This window comes from Sardina pilchardus, chromosome 6 (assembly GCF_963854185.1).
Source record: "Sardina pilchardus chromosome 6, fSarPil1.1, whole genome shotgun sequence".
In the NCBI taxonomy this organism is placed as follows: Eukaryota; Metazoa; Chordata; class Actinopteri; order Clupeiformes; family Clupeidae; genus Sardina; species Sardina pilchardus.
In genome coordinates, this window is record NC_084999.1 from 18,142,702 (window position 1) to 18,161,371 (window position 18,670).

General features: G+C 48.9%; 1 protein-coding gene across 6 annotated transcripts in view; it reads right to left on the reverse strand.

Annotated features, from left to right (window-relative positions):
* Positions 1 to 18,670, reverse strand: part of mef2d (myocyte enhancer factor 2d) — a 60,907-nt gene that overhangs the window by 7,239 nt on the left and 34,998 nt on the right. The window contains exons 4-12 of one of the 6 annotated variants that reach the window (XM_062538832.1): positions 17,622 to 17,756; positions 12,407 to 12,617; positions 11,800 to 11,856; positions 8,847 to 9,025; positions 7,648 to 7,668; positions 5,673 to 5,790; positions 4,775 to 4,979; positions 3,323 to 3,391; positions 393 to 443 (exon numbers count right to left, since the gene is read on the reverse strand). In XM_062538832.1, the coding sequence (XP_062394816.1) occupies positions 393 to 443; positions 3,323 to 3,391; positions 4,775 to 4,979; positions 5,673 to 5,790; positions 7,648 to 7,668; positions 8,847 to 9,025; positions 11,800 to 11,856; positions 12,407 to 12,617; positions 17,622 to 17,756 (1,046 nt within the window). Of the gene's footprint in view, positions 1 to 392; positions 444 to 3,322; positions 3,392 to 4,774; positions 4,980 to 5,672; positions 5,791 to 7,638; positions 7,669 to 8,846; positions 9,026 to 11,799; positions 11,857 to 12,406; positions 12,618 to 17,621; positions 17,757 to 18,670 lie in introns of all 6 variants that reach the window. The other 5 variants (XM_062538831.1, XM_062538833.1, XM_062538834.1 and 2 more) reach the window with 5 other exon arrangements.

Here is an 18,670-nt window from a genome sequence, read left to right on the forward strand (position 1 = left end):
TAGCAGTCTGCTGTCCCAAATGCAGTGCCATGCTCTCCATCTCTCCCTCCCTCCCTCCCTCTCTTTTTCTTTCCTCGCTGGCAAACTGGACACCTCTGTGTGCTAGTTATCGCAGGAGACGATGGATTGGGGTGCCACTGAGGGGAGCCTCGTGCTATTCTGAGGAGGGAGAGAATGCCCCCCCCCCCTTTTTTTTTTGGCCAATTCAGCAAATCCTGTGACAGAGATAAAGACCAGCTTTCACAGTGGAGCCGAATGTGCTAAGGACCAGCCAGAAGCAAAGAGAGAGAGAAAGAGAGAGAGAGAGAGAGAGAGAGAGAGAGAGAGAGAGAGAGAGAGAGAGAGAGAGAGAGGCATGGAGAAAAAGAGATACAGATGTGGGAATACAGTACCAGCTGAACCCATCATCTCTGCCCAGCAGTAAGCTTGCCTGTGAAGTCACACTGCAGAGGGGGGAGAAACAAGCTTGTTGGAACACAAGGCCACCACATGCGAAAGGCTATCTAAGACCAAAGGGCTACGCTTACACTGGGCTAACACAGTTGCGCTAAAAGCTAGCTTCACTGACCACACTTAACATTTAGCATTAAGCTAACCTGGCCACTGGGCTTACATGAGTAAAGACTGCTAGTCAAATGACAAAATAAACATGATGACTAACACACATTAACGATTGGGCTTATGGTACAGCCTAACCTGACTGCTGAAAACATATAGCACATCATAGCACTTAGCACAGAACATTTACAGTTCTGTTCTAAACAAGAAAATACTCAGTCTAACACTTAGCATTAACATATTGAATAAAACTATTTGTAAACCACCATAATCATATCTACACTTCACACTACAGGTCTACTAGCTTTTGATTTTTCCAAACACAGAACATACCAAACAACACAACAAAACATGTCAATATGAAACCTTAGCAATGATCCAACCTGACAAAAGTTCACATTAAATACTCCGATTTGAGCACACTGAAAAGTCTACTGTGCTTTTCTCACAACTTATACATAAAGTGTAAAATAAGGCAGAAACACAGACCACAAATATATTATTCAAATTATTAAAAGGATAATCATCTAATAATGGTGATTGTTTACATTTGTAATAAGCCTACATAACTTCCAAAACTTCAAAAGATGCAAGAAGACTTCACAGGAGTATCTTACATATAGACCGACATTTGTACAAAAAGCATGATATGAACATCTATCGACTGGATAAAGAAGAAAAATGAAAAACAAATCTTTACATTGGCAGACACAGTGCACCAACATCTACACACACCTTTACTCGGGCCTCAATATACATTGTACATTAAATGTATTTTTTCTTTTTTTCCACTCTTTACTAGTTAAAATAACAATTAACGCGAAATGTATGAACAAGATTTTTTTGGGGGGGTTTATATCCCTGTCTGCACCAGAGACGTGCAAACTCTCTCTGCCGACCACCAGGAGTCATAGAAGAGAACAGCAAGAGTGCTGGAATTAACATGTAAATTGGCCACTAGCAGAGTCACCACACACAAATGACTCATAAACTACACAGAATGTCGGCATGAAGAAAAGAAAAAAAAAATCCCAAATCTACCCGCAGGGACGACTGCAGCTCCGGCTGGATCTGTTTGCTCTGCCAGTGAAATTGAATCTGACGGACATCAAATTGAATATGGCACATCAAAGGCGCACAGGAATTGTGCATTCTGTTAGTGTTCCCGCGACGCAATTGCAATCCTCCGTATTAAACAATCATCCATTAGCTAATCGGAAGGGGTACTTATTTAAGCGGAGGCTACAAATGACTCCCTTGGTGGTTATCTGGAGCGTGATTATCACAGGGGTATTTGGCTTCCATAGATGTGGGTTCCCCTTGGGCTCCGCAATGAGAACGCTGTATTTCATTAAGACATGAGGGGCTGGACAAAAAATGCAGACATCTGGATTTGTCTGCAATAGTCCACTGTTGATGCCACAGACATACAGTACATGTAGACTTGTGTCCCCTCTTCAATGTACAGTATATGTGTGTTGTGTGATGCAATGTAAATGCATCATCTATATAAGGAGTTGTAGAGACTGCGACCAGATGATGCATTCCTTAACAGATCAGACAGACGACCTATTTCAGGCAAGTGCGACCGCAACAAAAACCTCCCCGTGTATCAGCATGTGTTAAAGCTCATTTTCACGTTAAACTCCCTCTATACAGGCACGTCTAGAGAGGATGTCACTTTCACTTCCTCAGCACACACTTCCCGAATTCGCCACCGCCGCATGGCAACCCCTTAAGCCAGACGCCCTCTTTCACTGCTTCACTGACAGGGACGCCAAAAACAACAACAACAACAACAACAACAACAAACAAAACAACTAAAAACAAAAACCGAAGGACTGATATCGGCCCAAGACCCAGATAAGCGCTATATTGGCTCGGCCGTTTAGCTCATCCGCACAGCAGTCCATTTTGAGTGAAAGCCGGAGCGGGCGCAGGGTGGGCCAGTAATGGGTGGCCGCCGTGGCAACTAATGACTCAGCCGTGGCCATGAAGGCTCTTCAAACGCGCCGCAGGAGGCAGACATCATTACGCTGCCCTGCTTTCACATCTCCGCCTGTCTGCTGCTGCTGCTGCTGCTGCCTCTGATGCTGCTGTGGCTGATGCTGATGCTGACGACACTGCTGCTGCTGCTGCTGCTGCTGCTGCTGCTGCGGAGGGCATTCATATACCCGGCACTTCATTACCATTTCATTTATGCATGTTCTACTTATGCCAGTCATTCATTCGTTTACGCAAATTAGCGTCTGAATATCATCATAAATACATACTATTATTGTGCTGTTACTATTTGCATACACATGCTACTTGCAGTGCTGCTCTAATTGAATTATTAGCTAGGGGCTTGCCTGAGGAGTCCCGACTGAACTTCAGAGTGCCCCTCACCAGAGAATTACACGGGGGCGCAATCAGTACTGACATGACAAACGTTTAACACCCACAACAATAAACAAACGTACATGACAGTGCGTGGAACTGAAAGAAATCACACTATACTGGAGCAGGACAGGACGGCGACAGCTGCCTGGGAAATGGCTCTGTCAGAGCAGAGAGAAATGACCACGAGCTCCTTCACTGGACCAGCTAAGCTGAGGCTGCTTTTATTGTGTTTGTGCTTTTGTTTTGCGCCGGATTTTTCCCCGGCGATGAGCTGCCCGCTCGCAAATGCCAGACGGCTGCGCGCTCACGTGCGCGCACGCACACGAAGCGCGCAGGGAGACAGACAAGAAGCGTGATGCCACGGAGTGTGATGCCAATTCACCTGAGGTTAGCTGCAAAGCTGGAGATGCAGTTAGCCATCTCCCCATTCTGTTTGTCTGCGCCCCACATGCTGTGAACAGAGCAGAACAGGGGCCGTTATACAGCTCCCACGAGCACGCTGCAATCACTGAAACCTGTGGTTACTATTAACAGAGGCACACACACGCACACACACGCACACACACACACACACACACACTCGCACAAACACACACGCACAAACACACACTCATACACGCACAAACACACACACACACACACACACACGCACACACGCACACACACACAAACGCTAACATATTGGCAGGAGCACACAGACACACACACTCACACACACATCAGTAGGCGCACACACCCACCCGCCCACACACATGCACAGCACAGCACACCCAGGCCCACGCTCCCGACAAGAGCCTGCATTACAGCCCTGAGAACAAGTCATTAAAGGCCATCACTACACCTTCACCTCATGGGAAATCAGTCCCTGCCCCTCCCCCAGCCCGCTCCCAGAGAGAGAGAGAGAGAGAGAGAGAGAGAGAGAGAGAGAAAGAGGATGGGGGAGAGAAAGAGAGGGTGGAAGCGAGATAAAGAGAGACAGAGAGGGTGGTGGAGAGAGAGAGAGAGGGAGAGAGAGTGGAATCAAGATAAAGAGAGAGAGAGAAAGAGAGAGAGAGAGAGAGGAAGCATCAGTGTGTGTGTGAGTGTGAGTGAGGGGGTGAGAGGAGAGAGAGAGAGATGAAGAGAGCGATGGAGAGAGATTTAGGTCAACCTCTCAGGGAGGAAAAATCAAGCCATAGACTATGGTTGGGTCTATTGATGTGTTCTGTTTACAATAGGCTTGTATGGCTTGGTGAATGTAAACACCATGCAGATGTAAATTGACATGGCTGTAACTGATGAATGTTCACCATATTCAATGTGTGCATTTGCATTCTCAGCTACAGTGTGATAATCTACTTTATGTAATGTGCATGGTCCTCTATGGGATGCATAATGCAACTCAGCTTTGTGTTATCTGCAGGGAGCGGTTGAGTTTGCACTCAGCTGTCCAACAAACTGGGACAGTGTGAGCCAGACAAGGACTGGGCTAAAATCCACAATTCATCTGCAGACTGTCTCCATACACAGTCATGAAGCAGGTTTTTACTCAGTCTGTGCTTAAGTGCATTTTATTGTGTGGGAAGTGTTTAGAAGCACTTCACGGTGAATCAGTCACACTCAGACAATCACGAATGAGGAGATGTTTGGAGACGTAGCCAGCTTTCTTTACATCTGGACTCGCAGAGACAGTTCTATGTTGTTGAGTTAGCAAACCAGGTTAGTGAGCAGTAGAGTCAGGAAAGAGGGTGAGGCCTATGTGTTACGTAGCGGTGGTGTGTTTGGGGGAATAGATGAACTGAAACACCATGCCAAGAAAAGGGAAGACTGTGGCGAACCGTATCAGACTACTTACACCAGGTTACTGAGAGAGGCCAAGCTTAGCTGCTGGGGCTGTTGCTGCTGTTGTTGGGATTGTTGTTGCTGCTGCTGCTGCTGCTGCTGCTGTTGTTGCTGGGATACCGATGGCTGCTGCCAAGTGGTCATGTTGCCTGGCAACAGCCCGCCTGGCGACGTGAAAGCCTGGAGTGCGGTGAGATCGGCGCTTGTCAGCTGATACTCTGGGATGAGGGAGAGACAGAGAGAGAGAGGGAAGTGATGGGCTTAAGGCAGGCTGCTCGCTGCATCCTAAGGTAAACAAATGAGCCATGTGTTCCTTCTGTGATGTAAATCAAGCACTCATTTCAGACTTGGCCTTGGGCAGAACGAGTGTGTGTGTGTGTGTGTGTGTGTGTGTGTGTGTGTGTGTGTGTGTGTGTGTGTGTGTGTGTATGTGTGAGAGAGTGTGTGTGTGTGTGTGTATGTGTGTTTCTGTGTGTGTATATACTGTATGTGCATGTGATCAAACCCTGGGTAAACTAACATAACAGAGGCAAGCAGTCAGAGACAAAACCAGAGCCAGACTGAGAAACTGCAGTGGAGCAGTCCGCAACCCTGACATGCACCTGCCTCCCCTTTGAACCTCAACGCTGTGAACGTCACCACTGAGCTCAACACAAGAGACATCTTTCAGCGCACAACACGGACCCTACACTTAAAACAAGGCCGTCTTGTTTGGATGGCAAAACTTTGCGACACTCGCGTCATTGTGGAAGTCTTGTAGTCATCATACCAATCATTTTTGGTGCACATCCATTGTTCCTCCTCTTTGTTTTCAATCAGCAATATTTGAATAAGATGTGACGGCCGTGCTACAGAGAGAGTGCATTGGCTTTCTACACAGGGGCTATGAAGCTGTGGGCTGTCCTTCTTACCTGTGTTGTAGGCTGTTGGCATGGCTGAGAAAGGAGTCAGGAGGCTTGGCGTTGCCACGGAAACCACCGGTGTGGTGAGTGGCTGAGTCACTTGAGAGGCGCCTAACCGCTGGGCATTCTGGGTAAAAAAAAGGGGAAAGGAGAACGTTAGCTGTGTGGCATGGGGGTGGGGGTGGGGGGGGGGGGGGGGGGAGATGGAGAGAACTCTCCAAAAGTGAGGGGAAAATGGATGTGACTCACTTAATGAAAACTTTAATATGCCATCAGTAAACGTGCACACTGCACACATGGCACAGGACACATCAGAGATTATTTTTATGGATATGTTTACACAAGACAGGCTCGGATATCTTAGAATAAACACATCGTTCAAAAGCAGTCTTGTATATATAACACATATATAGACTGGAGATAGTTATGGTAAAAACATGATCAAAGTAAACAAACAGGTGACTCAAACATAAGAGGTGAAGCTATCGTGAGCCAGAGTATCCCGGCCAAACAAGACAGTAAAAACAATACCAGTGATGCAGCCAAAAGAGGCAAAAGACTCACACATGATTGCAACTTTGCTGCATCCACTCAAAATGCATGCATGAAAAATACTAGAAGAGATGCAGTGTGCCTCCAAAAGGCATGGGTGACTAAGCACACATACATACATCCAGGTGTGTGTGGAGGGTGATTCCAAAGCAAGTTAACATGGCACTCTCCACTCAGTCACGCATCAATACACCTGTAATGACTGTGGTAAGCAATCTAGTGGAGGTGAAGTGAGGTGTGTGTGTGTGTGTGTGTGTGTGCGTGTGTGTGTGTGAGAGAGAGAGAGAAAGAGAGAGAGAAAGAAAAAGAGTGTGTGTGTGTGTGTGTGTGTGTGTGTGTGTGTGTGTGTGTGTGTATTTGGGCCAGGGATTGGGTCCGCAGTTCCCCCTAAGCGCTGATGTTCGGGTGTGCCGGACTAAGCCAAGCTGTGCCAAGCTGTGCCCAGCTGGATATGTCACTAGACGCCAATCATTAGCGGGACAGGAGAAGGCTGCCCGCCTCGGTCCCCCGCCCCCCTCCCCCCTCCCCCCGGGGCGCTCCCCCCTTCACGTTCCCTTCTGCTTGGCTGGACGCTGCCTTTTGATCCGGCGCATCCCCGCTTGCGTGCAATCATGCCGTGCAGCCACGCGAAGACGCGCTCGCTCCGCTCCGCTCGGTGCCTCCGACGCCAGATGAGCATTAGTTCCGTCTCCAGATCGACGGATAAACAAACACGGGAGCCGCTGCCGTGCCGAGATGTGCTAGGCTCACTAGTGCTGCCTAATTGCCAAACGACTTGTGCTGTTTTTGTGGTTTTTTTAATAAGTCAATTTTGTGGTTATTTTGTAAGCGCGTGTGTGTGATTGTGCGTGTGCACGTGCTGGCCTGTGTGTGTGTGTGTGTGTGTTTGTAAGCGTCTCTGCCGAGTAATTTGATGGTTATTGGTCTGTGTTAACCAAGTGAGTGTTTGTGACACCTCTGACTAGATGACGTCTTTCCATTTTTGACTCATCAGGCGGTGGGCGGCAGAGAGTGAGAGAGAGCGCGAGAGAGAGAGAGAGAGAGAAAGAGAGAGAGAGAGAGAGAGAGAGAGAGAGAGAGAGAGAAGAGATTTTCTTTTTTCGTTTAAATAGGACTGAATGTTCAAACCATGATCTGAAAAAAAGCCAATTTTCTGGCTTTGTGGTAAATGCATTTGATAGCACTTGTCACCACGTTTATATCCTGCGTGACAGCAAACGTGGAATGCCATTTAGAGATAAGTTCATGGCCGGTTGTTGTTACAAACCAATAAAAAAAGTGAATGTTTTTTGCATGGGCATGAGTATGATATAAACACCACAAAACAAATACACCAAATAAAATAAATAAATAAATGAATAAATAAATCAAATCCATCACGTCATCACAGCACAACAGTCAAGTTAGGGGAGATTCAATTCACCTCACTCACCAACTCGAGCTCTTCGTCTGTCTGTGGGAGGGGGAACAGCACATAGAGAGGGAGATTACCGCCCTGTTCTAATATGCCCTTCTGGCCACGACCCTCACAAGACCACTGCCTTTTGTCAGAGAGGACACTCGGCTAATTTCTCTAAGACGGAGCTAGCCCCAAACCTAATGGCTTTTGAAAGGTTTGGCTGACAGTCAAAAAATACTGGTGTTGACAAGAGAGAAGAGAGCTGTGAGGAAAAGGGAGTTTGGGATTGTCACGCCTGATTTTTCCACTTGAGTCTAGTAACACTGACTGACAGCGTGTCCATTGTAATATGATCTAATACGGCTTGATTCTAAACCATCTTGCATTGAGTTTGATTGCATTATCTTTCATTGTACGGCAAGCAGCTGGTCCAAAAGGCAAGACAGTCAACCGCAGGGATGTTGCCTTTCCAGATGAATACAAAGATGTAAGGATGTAAGCTGTCTAAACATGTCTAGTTGGATCTAGTGATTTTATTTGATATTTAGATTTGCAGACCTATTATTAAAAGTTGTTATTCAGAGATGTTTTTCCTGCCATTAATTATGTTTCTAAACTTAATTGCTGAAAGGTAATTAACTGTTAATTTGATATGATATTTTGAAGAACAGGCAATTTCAGCACTGCTGTCACCTTTCAAGATCCTTTGCCTAGCTGACAGATTAAAGATAGCACTTCAACACTATATAATAAAGTTTGAGATTTGCAGTCACATTGCACATAACTACAGTAAGTGTACATGTTTTTTCTCTTGAGTACATTCTTCCAGCAAAATTCCAGCATGTCAAGATAAAAGAAAAGCCTCAATGTATGGAAAACATATCCTATCTGAGCTCGGGTGACTGCCTAATATACTGGACAGGATTGATCTACCGTAGACGCTACATTTATTGAGTCCATAAGGACCCAGGCCAAGGTAACAAAAACACTGTTTGATGCGTAAAGAACAATTCTTTACTTTATGTGGTCTGGTTGCACTCTATATCCCCAGTTTCATATCACCTACTGACTTGGATGTATTGCATTTTCTGTGCAATGACGCATGGGTATTGGTTCTAACCTGCAATGATTAAATATATACACTTGGACACACACCACCTTTTTGTTTTTGTTTTGTTGCACAATGTCTTGGGCTAGCTTGGCCCAACTGGGCTGCCGTAGAGTCTGCTCACCAGCTGCAGCAGGCTCTTTCCACTCTGTGAAGTGATGACCCGGAGGTCCGGCTTGCGGCTGTTCACCATCTGAGGGCTGGGCGGAGGCGGAGACTTGGCCGGAACTACTTTCCCCATGCTGTTGCCATTGGACACAGAGAGGAGTCCTGGGGAGGCTCTGGCACTGACGTACCCGTTTGCTGATGACAAACACACACGCCAAAACATGTCAACATACAACAGACCCACACATATACATATGCGTATACATAACGAACTAGTTCACTGTTTTTGGGTGTGTGTGTGTGTGTGTGTGTGTGTGTGTGTGTGTGTGTGGGTGCGTGTGTGTGAGAACACTGCTCTTCTAAAGAAAAAAGCAAGCTTAAAAAAAAGAAAATGAGAAAAGAAAAGAAAAGAAATGAGGCCGCCAAAACAGCAGAAAAGCAAGCTGCTCATAACGCACAGCATGTTCCTCCACACCGTACTCTTCCTTCTCTCTCTCCCTCTCCCTCTCTTTCTCTAAAAAAACAAACAAAGAAAAAAAAAAACAATGGCCTCCTGTGTGTCGGAAAACATAATCCTTCGTTTTGGACTTTTGTAAACCTATTATGACATAATTGGCGTACAGAGGTGTATTTAGGCGTAACTGCCGTTTGAGCCACCGTTTGGGTTCCGGTGCCTTTGAACAGGTCTCCATGTGGCACCACAGGAGAATCAGGTGAGGGCTTTGCATTTAAAAAAAAAAAAAAAAAGAACGAAAAGAAAGAAATAAAAAAAACACAAGCCAGTGTGCCACGTCAGGGGTGCGCTATGGCCCCGAGGCTCCGGCTGGGACTTTCCCAGGACACAAGCCTCTGTCCATCTCCCAGGGATAAGGGAGAGCATTCACAAAGTGCCGCTGTGGAGAAACATGTGACAACCCCCCCCGCCCCCTCCACCAACACAAGTCCCACCAGCAACCCCCCCCCCCCCCCCCCCCCCCCACCCCCACCCCAACACACTACTGCTTTTGAGCCCAATCTGCTATCTGTTAAATCGGAATCCGTGGGGGGGCTGGTGGGCGGGGGCTGGTGACGGGAAAGACTGAACGTCTGTTTCTCATATCGCCCGTTGAATCTCACACAGATAAAATAACGGTGACGAAAAACGGGGCTCAAGTCGAAAGCCAAAGGGGGACGCTCGGTTGGGGGGGCGCGGAGGGGTGTAGGGGTGTAGGGGCGCTGTGTCTGAGAATCCATGTGTCACTGGATTTAGATGGAAACATGTTGCATGTGGTGGAGCAACACAGACTGGACTGAGGTGATGAGGGGGGTGGGGGGCTGTTGTTGCCTCTCTACTTTTGGAAACATGAAGCCAGAACTTCTCACAGTGTGAGGGGGTGGGGTGGGGGGGGGGGGGAGGGGGGGCGGCCACATGTGTGAGTCTGCTGTTGGCAACAGGCCTCTGCCTCTCTGACCCCCACAAGAGGCTCTCTCTCTCTCTCTCTCTCTCTCTCTCTCTCTCTCCTTCTCCCTTCTTCCCCCTTCTCTCTTTCTCTCTCTCTCTCTCTCTCTCTCCTTTCCTCCCACATCTCTCTCTCCCTCTCCTCCTCTCCTCCTCCCTCTCTCAGTCCCTCTCCCTCTCCCACTCCCTCTCCGGGCAGGCTGGAGGCTCCTCTTACCCTGGCCTGAGCGTGGGAATGTCAGGAATGTGGCGTGACGTCAATGGTGACATTCCCGCTGCCTGAGCCCTTTGCACAACAGCTGAGAATCGAGGGACACGGGGGGGAGGAGGGGGAGGGGGAGGAGGGGGGAGGAGGAGGAGGAGGCGGAGGGACACGGGGGGGAGGAGGAGGAGGGGGGTAGGAGGAAGAGGAGGGACATGGGGGGGAGGAGGAGGAATAGAGGGGGACGAGGAGGAGGAAGAGGAGGAGGAAGACCAGATAGAGAGAGGGAGGGCTGGGAGGCATCAGGCTCTCAGCGGACACTTTAAAAGAAAGCTCCCTTCTATTCCTTAGTTTACAAACATGAAGTGAGAGGGGCAGGGATCACAGAAAGAAAAAAAGAAAGAAAGACAGAAAGAAAGAAAGAGAAAGAGAGAGAGAGAGAGAGCGAAAGAGAGAGATAAAGAAAGGAGACAAGAGAACGTGGAAAGCTAATGCATGTGAAGTCCCTCAGACTAAGGTCATCCTTGTCATCCAGTAACACGCCCGCTCATCCGACACTCGACAGCTAATTCAACCTTTTCTGAACCTGAATTTCTGCATTCGTTTGCCGACAGATAATCTGTTTTTGTGCCACAATTTGATGTTGGCTTTGAAGCGAGGCAAGGATCAGGCGACAGGGCTGTTTTTTCAGGCACAGCAGACAACCATGATGTGGAGCGACAGCTGAGGAAGGTGGAGAGGAGGGGTGGCTTGAAGTATGTGTGTATTTGTGCGAGTGTGTGTGTGTGTGTGTGTGTGTGTGTGTGTGTGTGTGTGTGTGTGTGTGCGTGCGTGCGTGCGTGCATGCGTGTGAGTGTGTGTGTGTGTGTCGTGGGGGGTGGTAGGTGTTAGTCCACACCACTCATGTCATTCATGTCTGTCATTCAGCTCACCCCCTCCCCCAATTACCCAGAACCCCCCTGTGCTGTTTACAGGCCGTCCTGTGACCCTCAGCTGTCGTGTGCGAGAAAAAAAACAGGTGCGGCTGCGTCCAATGGGGAGGGCACACAGTGAGTGGAAATGGTAGTGGCCGTGTGTGTGTTTGTACGTGTGTGTGTGTGTGTGTGTGTATGTATATGGGGGGGGGGGGCTGGGGGTGTTGGTGCCCATGAGGGATCTGAGGGATTGGTCTAAACTAGCCGCCTGCTTTGTGTGCCCGGCGGAGCTCCAGTTTGTGGCTTGCACAGTCATGTCGAGCAATCTCGCGGCTACAATTCGACGTGCTGAAAAGCACGGGGCTGTCCGCCGTCCTGTGCAAGCCACGTATGTAGCGCTGGGGACGACACTCACCCACTGGACTTGGACACGCTCCGTTGGAGTTGTTGAGGTCACCGCCGAGAAGCGCACCTGTGGAACAGAGGAGGGACATCCTCTCAGAGGCAACTCACCAACAAGCCAGGCTGTCTCGTGTGTAACAATATTAATGAATAAAGCACTCACTCAACATATTCACACAACAAACACTTCCAACATCCAGGCAAAGTTCATTGCTATTGCTCATTTTGATTCATTCATTTGGCTGACGCTTTTATACAAAGCAATTTACATGTGTCATTATAAGGGCCAGTCTGCCCGGAGTAACTAAGGGTAAAGTGCCTTGCTTAAGGGCACAACGTTGGAAGCCGGGAATCGAACCCACAACTTTACTGGCTACTGCATGCTAGTTGTCTAACTGTAAATGAATCAATCTTAATTAATAAACTAAAAAAAACTGTTCTGACTGACTGTCACTGTCACTATCACTGTTCTCCAATCTAAATAATACTATTTAGTTCAAGACATGAAGTTCATATGTCCTGGTCTAACAGCCTCGCGTCTCCATGGATACTCGTCGAGACACCAACGGTCACTAGGGCCCAGCCCATAACCCACGCACACAACGACACGCGACACTCACCTGCGCTGGCCGGCCGCTGCGGTAACCCAGGCGACACGGTGTTCCTCTGGAGGGCAGGTTGCTGCGGCGACAGGAGGCGCGGGTCTGTGAGCGTGGATGTGACGAAGGAGGTGGTGACGAGGGCGCTGCCGGGGTTGCTGAACTGCAGCGGGCTCTGGTTGGACACGGGCACGGTGACGGGCATGGAGAAGGTGGGCGCTGGGACTGTGGACTGAGGGAGGGGGGAGAGAGAGAGAGAGAGAGAGAGAGAGAGAGAGAGAGAGAGAGAAAGAGAGAAAGAGAGAGAAATGATGTTCAGGGATGGTGGATACACAGACATATACGCACTCCCTTACACACACAGACACACACACACACACACATACACACACACACACACACACACACACACACACACACACACACACCCATCCATGCACGCATCTTCACCCACAGACATTCTGCACATACTTTCACACACACAAGACATACAAGACAGGCTCTTCAATCCACACACTGGGGATTTTCACGGCATGCTCGTGTGACTTGAGAACAAAACCAACTCAAGCAGTAAGCAGCTGAGAAGTGTGCTGAGAAACACAGGACACGTGCAGAGCTACCTCCTTCCCACCAACAGTCAAGTCGGGCCACACCTTACCCAGCGTCTCCCTACGCTAGCCAGCAGATTGGGTCACCGATTAGCCTTCAAGCTAACACTATCATCATCATCATCCTGCCATCCTACAAAACCCCTATCTGAACCTAGTATCGACTGTGGGTTGTTCTATTTTAGCAAACACGGAACGCTCGGCGACCGAGTGGAGGTAGAACGCAAGTGGTTTTGACAGCTTTGGTGGGGGAAATGAGAGGGATTCTGGCTGTGGTACAGTCTGGGGAAATTCAGACAAACTAGAGGTAAAGCTGAAAGAATAAAAACAGAAAATGACACTCAAGCTTATATTTGTACTGACAACATGGCTCTGCAGGGGGTGGGTGGGGGGGGTGTAGACTGATCCAGAGTGTGTGTGAATACAGCGTTACTAAAGATAAGGGTGGCTGGGTGGTGTACTGATGCAGAGCTGGGTGATCTACTAAAGGGGGTCAATAGAGAGTGGACTACAGTAGGTCAGCAGTGATGGGGGGACTGTGCTTGTGTGTGTGTGTGTGTGCTTCCTCCAGGGTGCTTGAGGGGGATTCTAGCAGGGTGTCATGGCCACCTGAGCCTATCAGTGTGGGGTGAGGTGCATGTGTGCAGCTTCAGAACGGGTTCTCCATCTTTTCACTGTGCAAGTGTTCTGACTCCTGACTCCTTAGTTCCGTTCCAGAGTGTTCTGATGAGTTAATGATTCCGCCTGGACCGTGATGGCGCTCTGTAGGGATATGAAGGTGATGGTGGTGGCGGTGGAGGAGGAAAAGGGGGGGTGGGGAGATGGGGGGGTGGTGTTTGGGCCCTGGGCACTGGTGGACTCAAACTGTCCGGTGGCTGTGCGCGCGCCGCAACCCATTTACGCGGCGACGCTCCCCAGCGCTGCTCGACTCTGGCGACGGAGGCAGGGCCACTAAATTTAGAATGTGGGCCATGGGAGGCCTCCTGTGTCCTGGGCGCGGGGACCCAGTTTGGAGGAGTTGGGTCTGTCTGTTCACTCGCCTTCCGTCCTGTCCTCCTCTCTGCTCTCACTCTTTCCTGGAAGCCTGGATGGGGGACGGCGTGTGGAGGACGAGGAGGAGGAGGAGGAGTAGGAGGAGGAGGAGGGGGAGGCAGCATCACAGGAAGTGCTCGACCTTTGTCTCTTAACCCTACACACACTGAGGGTCTTCCCTGTGTGTGTGTGTGTGTGTGTGTGTGTGTGTGTGTGTGTGTGTGTGTGTGTGTGTGTGTGTGTGTGTGTGTATATGCGTGTGCGTGTCACAGGAAAGGTGTGGAATCTAATCTGCCTAATCTCTGATCGCAGGTCCACCTGAAGAATTCAGAGGGCACAACTGACTGGGCCATTAGAAACAGCTGGCAAACTTCTGCTGCCGTCTGTTTGTCTGTCTGCAGTGTAACGGAGTAACCTCTCAACTCCACAGTTTAACATTAAACAGAAAAAAGTCTAGTGCCTCAGGACTCCTTATCAGAAGTAAAAAGCTATGCAGAGAGTCACCAAGTCCTCCTTTTCATGACAAAAACCCTTCATCAACATCCTCATCATCAACCACCATGAACGTGCCAAATGTGGCATGCCGGTGGCCAGACTGTGGGATATAGCTCTGGAGTTACAGCACAGCACACAGGCCAGGCGGGGAGAGGGGAGGAGAGGGGGTGTGTGGGATGGAGGGATGAAGGGGGGGGGGGGGCGTTGGAGGTGGAGTGAGGTTAGCTGGGGGGGGGGGGAACGGAGGAGGAGAGGAAACACGGAGCATACAGCACTGAACCAACAGCACTTTCTGCCACAGAGAGTTGGGGGAGGAGGGGGGTAAGGGGCAGGGGGCAGGGGGCAGGGGAGAGAGGGGGGCTTGCAGGAGGGGGGAGGGGCCACAGCCTCGGGGGGGAGCCAACACAGGTGACAACATGAAGCATCCCCACTGTTTTTGCTTTTTTTTTCTGGACGATAAACACTGGCCAAGACAGAGATATGCTTTTTCATTCTCGACCCGGACAGGCAGGTGTAAGACATTCAGGTCTGTGTGTGTGGGGGACAGGTCGTGTCATATGGAGTTGAAGCAGACAGCTATTCCCCAGACAAGACAGCAAGTCTACGGGATGCAATCTGTGTAACAGTCCTATTATACACCAGCATGGCTGTGTGTATCAAATTCTGTTGTAGTGCATGTAATGTGGTCTGAAGCTAAACAAACTAAACTAATCTAAACAAAGCAATGTGCACATTCATATATGAATATGCCAATATATCAATGTATCATTAAGTATTCATATAATTAATGTATTTATACTTTAGTGTCTATAGTGTCCGAGAGTTTGACAGTGGGAGTTTGAGGTCTCGAAGAGCCTGTCCTTTTGCTTCCACAGGGCCTGACATTTGGAGTGTTTCCTGGATGTAATGATATCAGAGTGAGTTACGCCAGTGCCCTAGTTTACCACGTTCCCCAGTGTCCCGTGAGCCTTTGAAATGTTCCCTCTGCACTTCAGAGAAGCCCTGCTCATTCGACAGCTCCACCTCTCTCTCTCTCTCTCTCTCTCACACACACACACACACACACACGCACACTCACTCACACACACACACACACACACACACACACACTCACACACACACACACACGCACAGAGAGAGAGAGAGAGAGAACCAATTGCTTGAGCTGGGTCAGGCTGCGCTGACATTTATGGCCCTGGCTTTCTGCAGCGACCTGCTAAGGTCGCGACCACCGGTAAAGCACTCACTCCATGTAACAGGCATCTGTCCTCTCATTAAGTCAGTTCAGCGTCACAGGCCCCTGTTACAGGAAGAGACTGACTTCAACTGCACCTCTGGACTATCCGCAGCGTTTTTTACACACACCAGAGGGACACATAGAGAAACGCTGCCAATCCCACAATCTGGCTAGCACGAAACGCTAAAAGACTGCCTTTCATCTTCAATAAGGACTCCAGCCTACACTGCAGCCCTGATCTGGGGAGTTGGCGACCCAAACTGGGCCCTGTGCTGCCCCTGTCCACTGCTACAGAGACAGGAGGCTGGCTTGGGTGGTGTGATGGCCGGGCCGTACAGAGCTGGGGTCAGCGCAGTTGAGGGGGCACACGCCTGAGGGGGCACACGCCTGCGGGACAGATCGGTGCTGTATGCTTCGGTTTCCCCCACTCGTCGTCGCCAGGGAGGGGGTCGGGTCAGGGGTGTGTGCCGGGCAGAGAGAGGGGGAGAGGACCAGGAGAGAAACAGCGTTGCAGTCGGAGCGGATCTCGGTTTTTTTTCTTTCTGGTTTGACAAGGTCGAAGGCCTGCTATCGACAACCGTCCGAAGCTGTGGCCATTTGTGACTACCCTGAAAATCCCCGCTGGTAATGACTGTCCAGTTTAAATATTTGTGCGGTTTCTTTATTTTCATTTTCCGCACTGTTTATGTCCTTTCTCTACGATAAACTCGGAGATGATTGATTCAAAGATACTTGAGGCTATCAGGATTGCTTGGAACTAGGAATTCTCCCCAAGATTTTTGTTTGCTTCAGCACGGGCCGGAATCTCTGCCCTGCAAGCCGTGGTTACATAGAGAGAGAGAGAGAGACGATAAACCTGGCCCGGAGGAGAAGACCACATCTGGCCCTGGCTAACGCACATCTGGATAAAGCCTGCCTGTTCCGGTACCGTCGGAGCTGCAGCTGCCTAACCCTCCTCTCTTCCAAAGAGCTCTTTCCAGGCCGCTCATCTCCAGCTCCAGTTATGGCCGCCTCGGCTTCCAAACAACGAGATCGGCGTCCATCTGACAAAACAAAAGTCCTAACGGAACGGCGATGGAATTAATGGGAACATATGGAGTTATTCTCCGACGAGGAATAGAGAACAAAGTCCGGAGCCGGTCAGGCCATTAAACATATTGGACATGCCAAGGATTTGAAAGGGTTTTTTTTTTCTAATAATGATAATAATAATAATAGAAAAAAAAGAAAACATCTAGCCAGACGGAGCCATTTGAAATTGAATTCGCCCCGTCTGTGTAAACCTCGTTGAGAGTGGCCGGCCAAACCCCTCAACCTCTCCGTCTTCCTCTCCTTGCCCAGGCACACACATTGAGCAGGGGGGGGGGGGGTGGAGCTCAGGGAGGGGAGGGGTGGAAAGATGAAGAGTGGGGGGGGGGGAGCAGGAGGAGACAGTGAGAGATGGATGGGGTGGGTGGGTTGGAGGGGGGGAGCGGGTGCTCTGTGAGTCGTTGTTGTAGTTGCTTGCTTGTTTATTTGTTGTTGGTTGCCGTGGCCGCAGAGGCAGCCGCGCCGGGTACTCACTGACAGCCTATAGCTCTGCATCATTTTATCAAACTCCTCGTCAATTTTTTTGTATTTCTCCTCAGTGCGGGGGGTGAGCGAGAACGGCTCCTCTGGCTCTGGGCTCTCAGAGTCGCGCTGCTCTTTCTTGTTCAGAGCCTTTTCCGTTCCAGGGAGAACAGAAAGAAAGGGAGGGAGAGAGAGAGAGAGAGGGGGGAGACAGAGAGAGAACGGAGAGAAGGAGAAAGAGAGATAGAGAGAGAGAGAGAGAGAGGATTGAAGGTTAGCAAGGTAGAGAAATAGTTAGGTGTTAGGTACTCACGCCATATCTCTTGAAGAGGATGTCCAGCTCCTCGCTCTTGCGGTACTTGTCCTCGTTTAACGGGCTTTGGTCAATGGAGTCCTCGCCATCGGGCTCAGGGCTGTTGCAACCATTAAAGCCTTTCTTTCGCAACGTCTTTAAACATTTCAAGAAAAACAAGGAGAGGGGGAGAGGAGGGACATTTTTCATTTTCACATGTTCTCATTTTTAAAGCTGGAGTCTCTTCATTGACAAGTAATGTATGTAGCGATGACCATTGCAGATTTCAACCCCTTGAGGAACCCTAAAATGGTACCTCATCCTTAACTGTACAAACAACAGCAATTTAAAATCATATATCATCAAGATAAATATGTTCTTTTTCCAAAACATACTGTAAGAAACTGTCACGTCAAATGCAGTGGGAGTGAGTCAAGTTTTGTGCTGCAACGCGGTAATAATATATATATATATATATATATATATATATATATATATAAAATCAACCTTCTGCACATGAACACGAGAACAGAGGCTCCACAACAGGAGAGGAAACAGCTCAGAGTGGAGTTTGCTCAGGAGTTTGGAGTCAGTGCAGTTCGGCTTCGCCACAGAAAACAGGGTCTTATTTTGAGAGGATTTTCAAAACAGGCTTTCCCAGTAAGGAGCTTTACTGGTTGGGGCCCTCATCATCAAATAGTTGGGGAAAAAACGCTGCTCAAAAGTGGAGTACTCTTTTTTTGCGTTGGGCAAATCAAAGTTTTAAAAACTGAGCCGGTTGATGCACTGAGAGATCATACTCGGCCTCCGTGATATGTTAAACCACTGCAATCCTTTAGAACAATCAGTGCTCCTTTGATCGAATCGAATGGCTAATCCTTAGCATACGTGTCATCATATGGCTTTCACAGCTGCACTGAAATAAGCTTTTAAAGCAGCACAGATGCAAAGCATTGCTTTGCTTTCAACAAAATAAATCTCATCTTTAGAGACTTCTTTAGTTATGATATGCTTTTGAGGAATAATATGTACAGTATTCATACAGTGTGTATGAATGCAGTATGTGTATG